General features: G+C 40.7%; 1 protein-coding gene across 6 annotated transcripts in view; it reads left to right on the top strand.

Moving 5' to 3' along the window:
- The window catches only part of PLPPR5 (phospholipid phosphatase related 5), a 233,038-nt gene that overhangs the window by 157,751 nt on the left and 61,813 nt on the right, over positions 1-13,474 (top strand). For 4 of the 6 annotated variants that reach the window (XM_082311956.1, XM_082311957.1, XM_082311954.1 and 1 more), the window contains one exon: positions 9,471-9,545. In XM_082311956.1, coding sequence (XP_082168082.1) covers positions 9,471-9,545 — 75 coding nt within the window. Of the gene's footprint in view, positions 1-3,964; positions 4,033-7,083; positions 7,303-9,470; positions 9,546-13,474 lie in introns of those variants that run through there. The other 2 variants (XM_082311959.1, XM_082311958.1) reach the window with 2 other exon arrangements.

Below are 13,474 nucleotides of genomic sequence, written 5' to 3'. Positions count from 1 at the left end.
TACAGGGTTGATTGATCTTGTGAGATAAGGTGCTGGTGTGGTTTCTCGTGTCAGTAATACTAGAAAGAAGCTGCTTATCTGATTATACAGATTGCGGAGAGGACTAGTTCTTTTAGCAGAAGACTCTCCTACAAATAAGATGCATCTTGACCATCTGTTGCCAGATGGAAGTGTTCTACTTCTGAATCACTGGCTGCAATGACATATTTAGAAAATGAATCTTTCATGTATAGAGCCACAGCACAAACTGTTTGTGATGAATCTCGCATACACATGCTGAGGTTATATTTTCTGTTTACTTGGCCTTAAGTTATAGTATGGCTATATACTCCTGTGAACATATTGTTATTTAGTAGCTGGCAAATCCTGCAGTTCACACCCACCCTTTGTGAGGTATCCCAGTTGCCTGAATAAGAAGTATGTAATTTATCATTAAAAAATGCAAACACAACATAGAGGTCCTATTTCACTTTTATTTCGAAATCTGTAAATTTATTTGGGGAGTCTGTAGGATTCAGCATATGTACTTAGGTGGCCAGTGCAGGCAGTGTTTTGGTATTTGGGCAGGCCCAGAACACAGCCAATCGACTCATACACCTTCACTTACAGGTCTGTACTTAAATTTCCCCTGTGAAAAAAAAAATCGCATTTTTTCTTTCTTTTTTTTCTTTAAGATATTTACTGTGATTTTTTTAGTGAACAGAGATTAAGAAGAAGAAAAAAATTATACATAAGCTAACTGGGAACCTTACAATTATGCAGTAAAAATTTAAGTCATTACTGTTTTAATGAAGTATAAAGATGATTATCACGCTTAAGTTCTTTGAAGTTTAATTGTGGCTTTTTACACATATTATTATGCACAAATTACATCTTATGCAGAAGCTGAGAACTGTCAGTGAATTTTATCTTAGTGGAAACAACGCCAGGTTTTAGTCTTCCACGAGCCGAAATGAACTGAGTTTATTTGGCCAGAAGGAAGTAGAACAAATAAGTGGAATCTGAAGAAACAGCATATAGAGATTTATACATGCCAGCCTCCATCAAATTTGTCTAAATGAGAAATAATTGATAAACAGATTGTTACAGTGTCATAGAGACTCATACTGGTGACGTGGTGCACCTCTCTGATTCTGAAAAAGAACCATACCCGCTCCCATTTGTAGTTGCATCACATCTTTTTGGCAATACAGAACTTGCTTACATAGTCACATGAGGCAAGTACTTAACGTATTTTAAGATACAGTTTAAAGAAAAGTAGCAGCTAAAGGCTGGGAAGAAAATCATTACAGTGTGTTCAGCCCAGCTTCCCCAAAATCACCATCAGGAATTCTGCAGATCAGCAGTTCAAGACAACTTGAGATGCAGCTATTATTAAATACAAATTAGTTTTGATATACATGTGACTGTAGTGACTTCTGCTTCTTCTTTATCTATACGTTTGGTGAACATTAGAGCAGTTGATTTTTTTCTGGCAAAAAATATTGAGAAACAGCAAATTTCACAGGCTGGCATGTGAGCTAGCTTTTAATTAATACAAGGTGGAACTGATCCTTGTAACAGAAACAATAATGCATGATATTTACATCTACTCAAAACTAATCAACATAACTCAAAATTTGGATATTTGGCAATAATGAGAATTAAAAACTCAGGAAAGAAATGTCAATATGGAATAAATTTGAGGAAATCACAATATGACCTCACTTTGTTATTAGTTTGTTCTAATAATACTGTTAATGAGACACACAGAAAGTACATTAATCAGGATAAATTTTATCAGCAGCTGTTTCACATCTGATTCCAGATGAGGCTATATGACAGATAGGTCAATGTCCACGGCTTACGGTGGGCTGACTCCACATCCATCGTTGGTAGTGACTGTGACTGATCAGTCCCAGAGTTGAAATAAGCGATGCACAAATGGCCCTGCAGATCCTATATAGCAAACTGGAAAGTGAATAGAGAAAGTGTGGCTGGCCATAAAGTACTTCAGGGACCCTAAATACTCACCTAAGCATTGAGTGAGGCAACGAACTGTGGGACAGAAGTAGGTGCAATCATGGATGCATCAAGCAAGCTTGACTCACCCACTGCCTCCACAGCACTACCAGCCTTGACTGTGAGGGACTCTCAGCAGCAGTAATTGTAGTGTCATCAGTGTGCAACTAAAAAAAAGGTTTAAATTCACACAATTATGTTTTATTTGTGAATTATGTGTTCAGAACTTTTAGGACTCAAGACTTGGTTACATTGGGTTTAAAACAGAGCCAGTATTGCTACCCCATTGCACTGCCTGTGTCATTCATACCTCACTGGCCATTGGTAATACACAGAGCTGCAGCTGATCTTGCCTTGCCTGGTAAATCCATTCCTGACTGCAGAGCAAGCTGCAGACTAAGACTAGCTGTTTAAAACATTCGACATATTTGAATATTTTTATTCTAAAACAGAGAGAAAAATGAAGACAATAAGCTGTTCCAAGTTCTATATGGGGAATTATTCCAGACAGTTACACTGTACTAACTATTTTAGCGAGTATCTCTGCAGAGTTTCCCACAATCAGCTGCCTGACTGTGGGAAGGTGTCTTTGTAGGTACCTTCAGAGTGGCAAGGGCTTCCTGTTATTACACTAGAGGGTCGTTGTCGCATCCGTGTTGGATGAGATTTTATGTCAGCACCAGGATTTTGCTTCTTCACTCCAGTGTAGTTTTTTTTAAGTACAAAGCTATAGGATTAAGATTTGCCTTGATTTCACAGATGAAGTAATTTTATGAATTTCTTTTATTGGTTAATCCCATATTAATTTGCCTGCTTGCAAAACAAGTGCATTCTTCCCTCATCTTCTTAACATAAAAATGACCTTGTTATTTCTTATAATGCAGCTTGTTGGGCAAAACTTAATCCTGTCGCTGCAAACATAATCCAGTGAATCCTCTTCTTGCTGATAACACTTTTTACTATTTGAATTCCCGTGGGAGCTTTTGATTTGTTGTTTGACAGGGTTGCAGGTCCTCCTAATGTTAATCTTCAGATAATGAGTAATCTAAGAAAGAGAGGGATATAGTTTCTCTGGTTCCTAGCTTTAATCTTTCATGGTAATATGATTGTCTCTCAATACTGTTTCAACTGTTTTACAGTTTTTTAAAAACTCATTTTGTTTAATTTCAAGACAGGAGAGCACAATTTAGCTCCCAATATCATCACAAATGTACGCCCATCAGAAGGCCAGCAAAGAATGATGAAATAAGAGACAGTTTTGCAACACATGTGGAAATCACTGGGGGAAATACTGTGTTGGTGTATGTCGCACTGCCTCCAATCTGCCGATAACATTCTCCTCCACATTTCATTTACTCTTGACCTAGATGCTGCTGTCCGTTGGCAGTCACTGATGGCGCAGCAGATGCTACAGGGACCCTGTTGGCTGTGGATTAATGCACTTGCGAGGTGGAAGGTTATTTGGAGGAAGTGGCAAAGCAAGTAACTGCCCTGGGCTTCAGAGGGAAAGAGCATCTGAGTTCATTACTAAGGTTCACCAGTTAGTGGCACTCATGAATTTTCAGGTAGCAAAAGCAGCCGAGAGTGCCTTTTCCTGCTCTCATCAGGGTGATTTGCAATTGTTCTTCTCTCATGTGTCTCTCAGCTGATAGCAACCTATCCTTGCACAGTTTAGATTTCATTGGCTTCACACTTTGCTTTTGAATATACAGGAAAATGTTGACTTTGATCTGTAGGATCTGTGTCCAAGTTATCTTAAATAGTAATTTCTCCCGCAGCATCTTTACTATCAGTATAAGCCTTGTTCCTTCTGTTCCTTTTTCCTGTTATGTTTGTAAGAGATACGTTCTCTCTGCTATTGGGGAGAATTGGTTCTCGTGTATTTCTTTTCTTACTCTGGCAGATCTGGAGCCTGAAAGGATCATCATTCCTGTTTTTTCATTTTACAGTATTTTTATAGGAGAAAAGCAATTTGGAAAAATGTCACGTATTTGGCTGAGAACAAACTCCCTAGCATTTCACATGAAAAAGGTATAAACATTAGTGTACAAATTTCTCTGTTTTATCACACGTATCTGAAGATGAGTTCTTTGATATTCTGTAGTTTGGTTTGATATTCAGGTTACACTAGATACCAGGCTCATCTCTATTCTGTCAGTTATTCAAAGAGCTCATTTGCTGTTCATAGAGTTGGAGTTAGCTTCCCATGCTTTGTCTGTCCTCTCTCCTCACACTCCAAGCTCAACACTAATATCAGCACCAGGGAAAAGAGACTTTTAATTACCGCAGCACCGAAGCTTAAAACGTAAGAGAAATCCTCTTGGAGGAAGAGGAAGAATAGTGTGAAAATGTGGAAAACCTAGTGAACTTGTTCTTCTAAAGATTGTTCTGAATATACATTTCAGTATTTCCACTGTGAATATCGTTCAGGTTATTAACAATATTTTCCTCTGATGATTTTTCTCAGCCTTAGAGAAGCTAAAAAATCAGCCAAAGCTGATTTTTGTCAGCTTTATATCATGTAAGAATTCTTTCTGATGTAAGAACAGAGACTTCATTATCTGTGAAAGCCTGAGTAGAGTTTGAAACAGCAGCTGTCTCTGTGCATATGCATGGAACAGAGAGGTAGCTGGAACATAGGTAAAAATAAAAAGGGAAATCTTCACTAACAGTATTTTCCATCAATAGAGTATAAACTGCTGAAACATTAACTTTAAAAAGTGTGGGTTTTTTCCCCAATGAAATTCAGCAGTGACAAGAGCTGTGAAATTTAAGTTTTAAGTATGAAACTCCTCAAGTTTGCACTGTAACTACAATTTTTGTGTAGCTGGGTATCAGGGCTGTGCCTTTGTGCTCATCCAGGGAAGTCCGCTGGGTGGTGCAGGAACTCTCAGTCTGGCCATCTGCAGAGACAAAATAGTGGACAATTTGAAACAATGGACTAACCTGAGACAAAGTGGTTAACTGAATTCTTAGCCACCTTCACAGCTAAGTGTTTGACTAATCAGTACAGGAACTATCTAGGTGGAAATTCTGGACTGCCCTGAAGGCTTCCCCAGGAAACTCCTGCCGTGCCCAGACCAATTTGTGTGTTTCAATGTGTTGGTTATCAACCTGGGCAGAGAATCTGGACCTTCCAGGGACTCCCCAGCTGGTTCATCTTGGAAAATTGATCAGGCGGTATATACATATCCTTTAGTCCACAAACTCTAAGCTCTTATGCTTTACATTCATGGAGCACATTCGCCCTCCTTATGAATAGATACTGATGATAAATAGATAGATACAAATGATATAAATGATAGATATAAATGTCGGTATCTCAAAGTATCTTCATTGTTTTTCTTTCTCTTTTTCTTCATTAAAATGTCATCATCTTCTCCATTCTCCATTACCTCTATGAAGCCTATATAGATTTGGCACATAAAAATGGTTTCCTATCATGAAGATTTGTTTTCTTCATAGCACAGTGACCTTATTTTCCTGTTTTCTTGACAAATACAACACTCCCCAGACACATTCTCTGTTTACCTTCTGGCAAGCCACTACATTTTTACCACACTGGGGAGTATAAGTGCTACAGATAGTTCTAGTGAGCTTTATTTGCATTTTAGTAGATTTTTTTTAGTTCAGAGCATATCTTTACATCTCCTGAATTATTGATAAGTACTTTTTCCTTGGTGTAGGTGAACTTCACCCATCAGTTGAAAGAGACAAATGAAATAGAATATGCCATTTGTATTTCTAGCTGAATCCCAAGTTACAGCAAAACCTGTGATGGAATAGACATCTTGTAATGATACAGTAGTGTCTTAGAGCTGCTTGGCACTTCTATAACAAGGTATGGAAGACGGGCAGCACCAGGCTCTCAAATTGCCCTCACGCTGGCTTTCACCAAAAAAGAGACGTGCCAGAAGACAGTCATACAAATGGCAACTGTGAATAATACAAGTAGTAAAATAACGAGAAGGTTAGGAGACTTCCTTTCAGAACTAAGGATATTTGAGTTCATTTTGTGGCTCTGGCAGAAATGTGGTATTAAGTAAATCACTTGAAGTCATATTCAAGCTGTAAGCCCAAGTACTTCCTCTTCTGTTTCTGAGTAATGTTGGAAGTGCTTAAACTCTAGGCATCTTACTTTTTTACATTAAAAGTTGTTTAGAGTTTCTCAGAGCTCATTGTTGATGTCACATCCAAAGAGAAGGTCTCCCTGTGAACCTGAAGTACCTGAGGCAGTAGGCATGCCTAGAAATTGCCTATAGAATTGATTTCCAGGCAAAATGCAGGGCAGCGACTGCTTTTTGTAAAAACATTCTGCTGTTTTGGCCATGGTCTTGCTGCCAAACTCCTACCCCTTTACACAGTAGCTAAAAGTTAAAAAAAAAACCACCCTAGAAACATGAATGCAATTCTCTCATGTTGAGGAGAGGTGCCGAGGCTTCTTATAAATTGAATGGATTTTGATGCAAATGGGATCAGAAACACTGAGAGCATGTTCGCAACAACTGTCTGAATTGAGGATGTTCAGCCTACAGCTGCCAAGTGTGAAATCCACCTGTGGTGCCTAACCAGCCGCCATTTGGAGCTGCAGGGGGGTACCGCCGCTCAGTCAAGCGCTGTTGTCCGGAGCTCCTCCTGGAGGCGCGCGCTTGCAGTCTTTCTTCCAAAAACAGAGAGCACAGATGTGAACATGACTCCCTAGTCTAGCAGTGAGGCAGATCGGTGATGACATGTGGCAGGGGTAGGCTTGTCTGGAGAGTGATCCTTCAGGCTGCTGTTAGGCATACCCCCAGAACAGCAGCTGGAGGGAGGCAGGCTGCCTAATGCATACAGTGGGGTACTGCCAGAGAAGCTGTTTCATAGGCTGCCTAGTAACTAGTTACATAAAAAGACTTCATATTACTAAAACAGAACTAGTTCTTTACCAAGAGCTATTTCTAGGGCTGCTTGTAGCATTTCAGCCGTGCCCTCACAGATGGCTTCTTGATGCCTCATTCAGGCTCACTCATCTTCGTTCAAACTCACAGCAGCAACCTCTGGAAAGGCAATTTCACATTTGGTATCTGTTTATCCTGTGTAAAGGGTGTTCCAGGCTCCAACCAGTGTCTGTCTCCATGTTATGGAAAAGGAAATTCTGGGACACACCTCAGGCTCTAGAGTTCATCCCCATTTTGGTGCACTGAATGCTTTAGGCATTGGCAGACACCCATCTGCAGTACTTAACGCAACATGAACAAGAACACGTCTCTCCTTTGATGCCGTGCTGGAGAAGACAAATCTTAGGCCCTTTTTGTTCTTGAGGTAAGAGCTGAAGAGCAGCCATGTATTGGTCCTTAATGCTCAGAGCTTGTTCTCTTTTCTTCAAGGTACTGTTAGCACTCAATAAATTATAAATAACTGCTATGTTGGTGTCTCTTTAATGAGCTGAGCCTATAGTTCCAATGTGCAGTAGCTGTGCATGCACATCTCCGCATGCAGTATTAATGGTTGTATTATGTAACTGTATAATGGAGTGTCAAGGAGTCTCTGGGACTCTTGCCTCAGTGCGGATTTGAATGGAATATGAACAGCAGAGTTTGGCCCTGGGTGCGTACAAGTAAATCGATCAACAGCAGAGCCACCATTTTCTGTTTGCTTGATAAATAAGTTCAGCCTTTAACAATCTGAGAGAGATTTTAAGACCATATGCTTGCTTATGAAGCATTTTCTTGTTCATTGCTTTGGATAAACACAAGCTGAATGCAGATAACGACTGCTGTGTTTGATAGCACCAAAGACTGAGCTAAAAATGCCCAGAGTGACAGGGTCCCAGCTGAAAAGCTCATAGCTCCCAGAGAGACCCCAGCTGGTGCATGCACAAGTCTCACTGAACAGAGCAACTGCTCTGTTTCCACATCATTACTACTGACTCAGAAGGGGAGGGAGGCACAGTGTCAGACTCCCTCAGCCACCTTCACGAGGGGAGGAGAGCATCAAAGATGCTCTCTGCGTTGCTGAGAGCCAGGCTGCACACATACAGAGCAGAGTTTGTTTCTCCGATATTGCTTGGAAGCATCTGCTGTCTCTTCTCTTCAGTGTGTTGCCTCCTGGACTGTTCAGCCCCAAGCCCTGTATGAAATATGCACATGCACAGGCAGGGCACGGGAGGGAGAAGGAGAAGAGTCAGCTACAGCTTACTAAAGCATCAGAGCTTTAGTAGAGCAAAGGGAATCAAAGATGGATCTGGGAGGCCATGGAAGAGAGAGAGAAGGAGATGCAAGATGTTGGAAGATGAGCTACGTGAGAGAAGCTGCATGAGGAAAAGGGAGTATGTGAAAAGGATAAAGAGAAACTGGAGGGGGAACACAGGGAGACCGGAAGGAGAAAACATAAAAAAGGAGGGAATGGTGAGACAGAAATGAAGAACAGTAAGGGGCACAGTTGAGAAAAACAGAAGAGGGGTAAAGGACTATTTCAGTATCTTTTAGGAAGAGCCTAGAGAGAAGCTTTTAAAACTAGAGTTTTAAAAATTAAATAATCAAAGCAATAGTGTTTGGTTGGTTTTGGTTTGTTTGTTTGTGTTTTTTTGTTTTTTTTTTTTTTTTTTTTTTTTAAGGAAGAAGAGAGCACTCTAGAGGGGCTGCCCAGCATTTAGAAGTTTTCTAATTCTTGAAGATGCTAACTCCTCTGGAGATATTAGTGAATTTACTATTCCAGTCATGGGCTGATTCCTAGGATCATTACATCCACAGTGCATTGTTTTCTGCTCTTATTTTCCTATGGCAGAGATTATAGTGCAGGTTTTTCTTTCAGGCGGTTATTGCTTTTTTGGTTTGTTTTATTTTTAACAACAGATCTTAATTTTCTTGCAAGGGACTAGGAAAGTTTTTGTAGCTGTGGTATTGCGAATAAATATTCTGTGGATCCTTCAGAACCAGAAATCTACTATACTGTGATTGCAAGACACGACTTCACAGCTTGGTAGTTCGTTCTAGTCCTGTGTTCCCATGCTTCTGTAGAAGCCTGGTAGATTAAAATTTTAGTTTTGAAAACTTTTAAGCCTTCAACTAATGCCCCTTCAGCAAACCCCTCTAGTATAAACTTTAAGAACATGCTTAAGTTTCTTTGAAGTCAATAGAATTAGAAAAGCTCTGCTGAAAAGAGATAAAGGATTTGTTTTGTTGAAGTATGCAGCAATATAATTAAAACAATTTTAAGTACAAATCTTTGCACAGATACTGTTATTTGGAACAAAAATGGCTGGAATAGATTTAACAAAATAGTAAAATCTAAATTAACTTGAAGGTCTTTCATACTGGAATAAAGGAGCGCACATGAACAGTCCTCTACCCTGTTGTAATTCTCACCATTCCTTATTTTGGTACAAATCTGTGTTTTAAGCAGGCCTTTTATAGTTTGCTGTGGGCACATTATTCTAAGCAATGCTGGCTTCCTACAGATGGACACAATATACTTTGTTTCCTTCACAGGTGAACATGATTTCGAACAGCAGGTGTCAGTCTCAGAGAAGCTACATGACATTGCCATGCTTCATATTAGTTGAGGTAAGAAAATACTGTAGATGCACTGCTAAGTTCTTGGGTATATTTTTTAAGAAAATGCTCTCAGCAGCAACAGATTTATATTTTACCAACATATTTATGTTTATCTCAACATGGACTGCTATCTGCTAGTTGGCAATCACTTACAGCAGCTGTGAATAAAATTTCTGTCCCCATACTGTATTTTTTTCATGAGAGGGAATGAAGGGGGTCCCTATGCCTGCAATTTCATTTTAAGTGGATGTGATGTTCTGAAGTGCCAGAATCCAGGAGAGTGAAGTACCTCTGAGCTGGACCCATATAAGTATTGGTGGTTAAATCTTGATAATAATACTCCGTCAGTCTAGAATTCTTTTCATTCATCAGTCTTAAACGACCTTACATTTGAGAGTAAATATCATTATTTTAATTTTAAAGATAGGGAGCAGTGGAACAGAAAGTTACTTTAGTTGTTCAAGGTCGCTCAGTCTGTCAGAACAGGAGACATTTTGGAATAATGCATATTGAGTAACTTAAGCACCATCTAAACCAGTTTGCGTTTCTTTACTTTTATTTTTGAGACTATTCTGACTGAGGCACTATAAACAATTCCTTTTCTTTACTCTGATGCTTGTAGATCATGCTCATAGCAGAACTGACCCCAGTTATGTCTGCCCTGCATGGAGCTGGAGCTGCAGCACGGCATAGGTCTATTTGGCTCTATTTAATCTGACTTTAAGGTGGCTCGCTTCAGCCCCACCATGAACTCAGCAGAACTTGCCTCCTGCAGGGATTTTGGAGTGCCTGGCTGCTATGGCTATATCCCCACTGTTAACCTAATTGTGCTAAAGCTAGGTTAGCCAGGGTTAGATCCAGAGGGGTATGGATAAGGATGCTGCACAGCCATAGCTGTGTGTGTGGCCAGGGGCGCGCTCATTGCATTTGACTGTGTGAGGCTGGCAGGTACAGCCCCTTAGTCCCTGTAGTAAATGTTGTGCTAGCATTTCGGTGTAAGTAAGTGCACTACATTGCAGTCACGCAAGGCCTGTGGTGTGGAAATGTCCCATTTCCGGCTAGGTGCAAGCTCACTTCTAGAGAATGGACCAAATTATGTTGTAACAAATATATTACTATATAACAATATATATCTTGTGGAACCCAATAAAAGATTGGTGTGAAGGAGAGTGTAACTTCTTCATAGGGCAGTTTTTACACTGGTAACTCAGTTTAGAGTAGTTGCATCCATTTATATTGGCGGAGGTTTTGTTCCCATTTCTCTTAAGGCATTTCTACATCCAAAACATTTGGATCACGTATAAAATTCAGGCACCATTTCACTTATCTTTTAATGCATGCTAATTATAATGAAAAATCCTGATGGTTCTTCCAGGATTGCCAGCTGATTTGGTATGAGGGAGCCTGAGGGAGACGATTAAGCTACATTTTGAGCACAATCTTTCCTGACTTACTTGTGCACACTGGTGTCATTGAATTCTGTGGACTGCACATCAAAGTGGAACATCTTCAGATAAACATTGCTCAGGCTGAGGGAGAGTGGGGGATTTGCATTCAATTTTCTGCTCAACCACAGACTTCATGCGGTGTATTGAATATGCCACTTGGGCCTTACTGCAGAGGCAATTGGGCATTGTTATGCCTGGATTTTAGGCAATGTTTGGTAGCAGTTGTTCCAGGGGTTTCAGTGGTGCTTAATCATAGAATCATAGAATTGTTTAGGTTGGAAAAGACCTTTAAGATCATCAAGTCCAGCTGTTACCCTAGCACTGCCAAGTCCACCACTAAACCATGTCCCTAAGCACCACAGATACCCGTCTTTTAAATACCTCCCGGGATGGGGACTCAACCACTTCCCTGGGCAGCCTGGTTCAGGGTTTGACAACCCTTTCAGTGAAGAAATTTTTCCTAATATCCAATCTAAACCTGCCCTGGCGCAACTTAAGGGCATTTCCTCTAGTCCTGTCGCTTGTTACTTGGGAGTAGAGACTGAACCACACCTCACTACAGCCTCCTTTCAGGTAGTTGTAGAGAGCAATAAGGTTTCCCCTCAGCCTCCTCTTCTCCAGACTAAACAACCCCAGCTCCCTCAGCTGCTCCTCATAAGACTTGTGCTCTAGACCCTTCACCAGCTTCATTGCCCTCCTCTGGACACACTCCAGCACCTCAGTGTCCTTCTTGTAGTGAGGGGCCCAAAGCTGAACACAGTACTCGAGGTGTGGCCTCACCAGTGCCGATCATCTCCCTAGTCCTGCTCGCCACACTATTTCTGATACAAGCCAGGATGCCATTGGCCTTCTTGGCCACCTGGGCACACTGCTGGCTCATATTCAGCTGGCTGTTGACCAGCACCCCCAGGTCCTTTTCCGCCGGGCAGCTCTCCAGCCACTCCTCCCCAAGCCTGTAGTGTTGCATGGGGTTGTTGTAACCCAAGTGCAGGACCCGGCACTGAGCCTTGTTGAACCTCATACAATTGGCCTCAGCCCATCGATCCAGCCTGCCCAGTGGAAGTTTTTTCCTAACTTATTTGTAATATTGGACTTCAGAAGCTAAAGTTGAGGAGCATTAAGATTCCCCTGTGGATCTAGTTCCTAGACTCTCTGTGTCTTGCTACCCATCTCCTTACCTCACACTGATACTGGGAAACCAGTGCTTTGGTTGCTGTAGGATGCTTAGATCCTTCTGTGATTCATTTAGAGACATCTGATAAATGGAGAGTGGGGTATGTCGTAAATTGAGGGAGAATACAGCAACATCCCAAGGAAAAGTTTTTTGTGGTGTAAACATTATGGCTTAAGTGACCTTTCCTGAAGAAATTTTCATCCTCCATGGAGTCTTTCTTCTTTGCCTTTTAAATTACCTTTTTTTTTTTTTTTTATCAGCACATTTTGGAAGTTGTTTCCATGTGGATAGAAAATTGCTTCATTGTCTGGCATTATTTCTGTCACATCATTTCAGCTAGTTTTGTAACTTGGCAATTTGTGTTCACTGTTTTCAAGTAATGCTTGTGATCCACTGTGACACAAATCACTGCAGATCCACTGGCTTTTCTTGCTTGTGCTATGTCACACTGAGACCGCATCAAGATGCATGACCTCTGTATCATCAAATCTAATGGCATTAGGAGATCCAAAACCCCGATGATGCCATGATACTATTATATAAGTTTATGTCATGGAAGTCATTAGGGAGGTGGTACTGAGCAACTAGAGCTGTAGACAGGGATCAGGAGACATGGTTTCTATTCCTGAATGTTGGGGGGAATTGCTTAGCCTTATTCAACTTCTGGCTCGTTATTTGTAAAATCTGAATAACAATTCTACACCCACATGTGATAATATACACAGGAAGAAGAAAACAGATATGTTGGAGCAGTACTGTATTCTATAATCAGTTGTTATTATCATTTTTCTCCAAGATCAAAAGGTGATCCAAATGTTGTAACAGCTGTAATTCTTTTTTTAAAGCAACTGAATAAGAGAAGTATGCAATATTTGAGCACCTGTGTTTAGGTATTTGGGTGATGAAAAGGTCTGTGAGCTTTCTCAGCCTTCCTTTAAAAGCTTCATTGTATGTTCCTCACTTCTCTAGCAGAAGAAATTAGTCCACTCACATACATAAGAGACATGGCAAGGCAACAATTGTGCTTACACTTAGGTTGCAGCTGGAGAGCAAAAGAAGGTATCAGGTAAGGGTTCAAGTATCTGCAGCCATACAGCCACAAAACCAACTCCTGTATACTAGTTAAAGGGCATAGAAGCCGTGAGGTTCCAGTGGCAGTAGTGGTGACTGTCATTTGGTGGTGATTGCCTGTAGAGACCTGGCGTCTCTGCAAAGTTTATAGGACTGGGCTATCTGTCAGAGAAACTGGTGATTTGCAGAGGCACAGTAGTAACTAAGTGGCTGTGTGTGGCTTTGCCAGTATGTATTTCAAGAGT

Source organism: Platalea leucorodia (assembly GCF_965183815.1).
Source record: "Platalea leucorodia genome assembly, chromosome: 5".
NCBI lineage: Eukaryota > Metazoa > Chordata > Aves > Pelecaniformes > Threskiornithidae > Platalea > Platalea leucorodia.
This window is presented reverse-complemented; position numbering and strand designations above follow the sequence as displayed.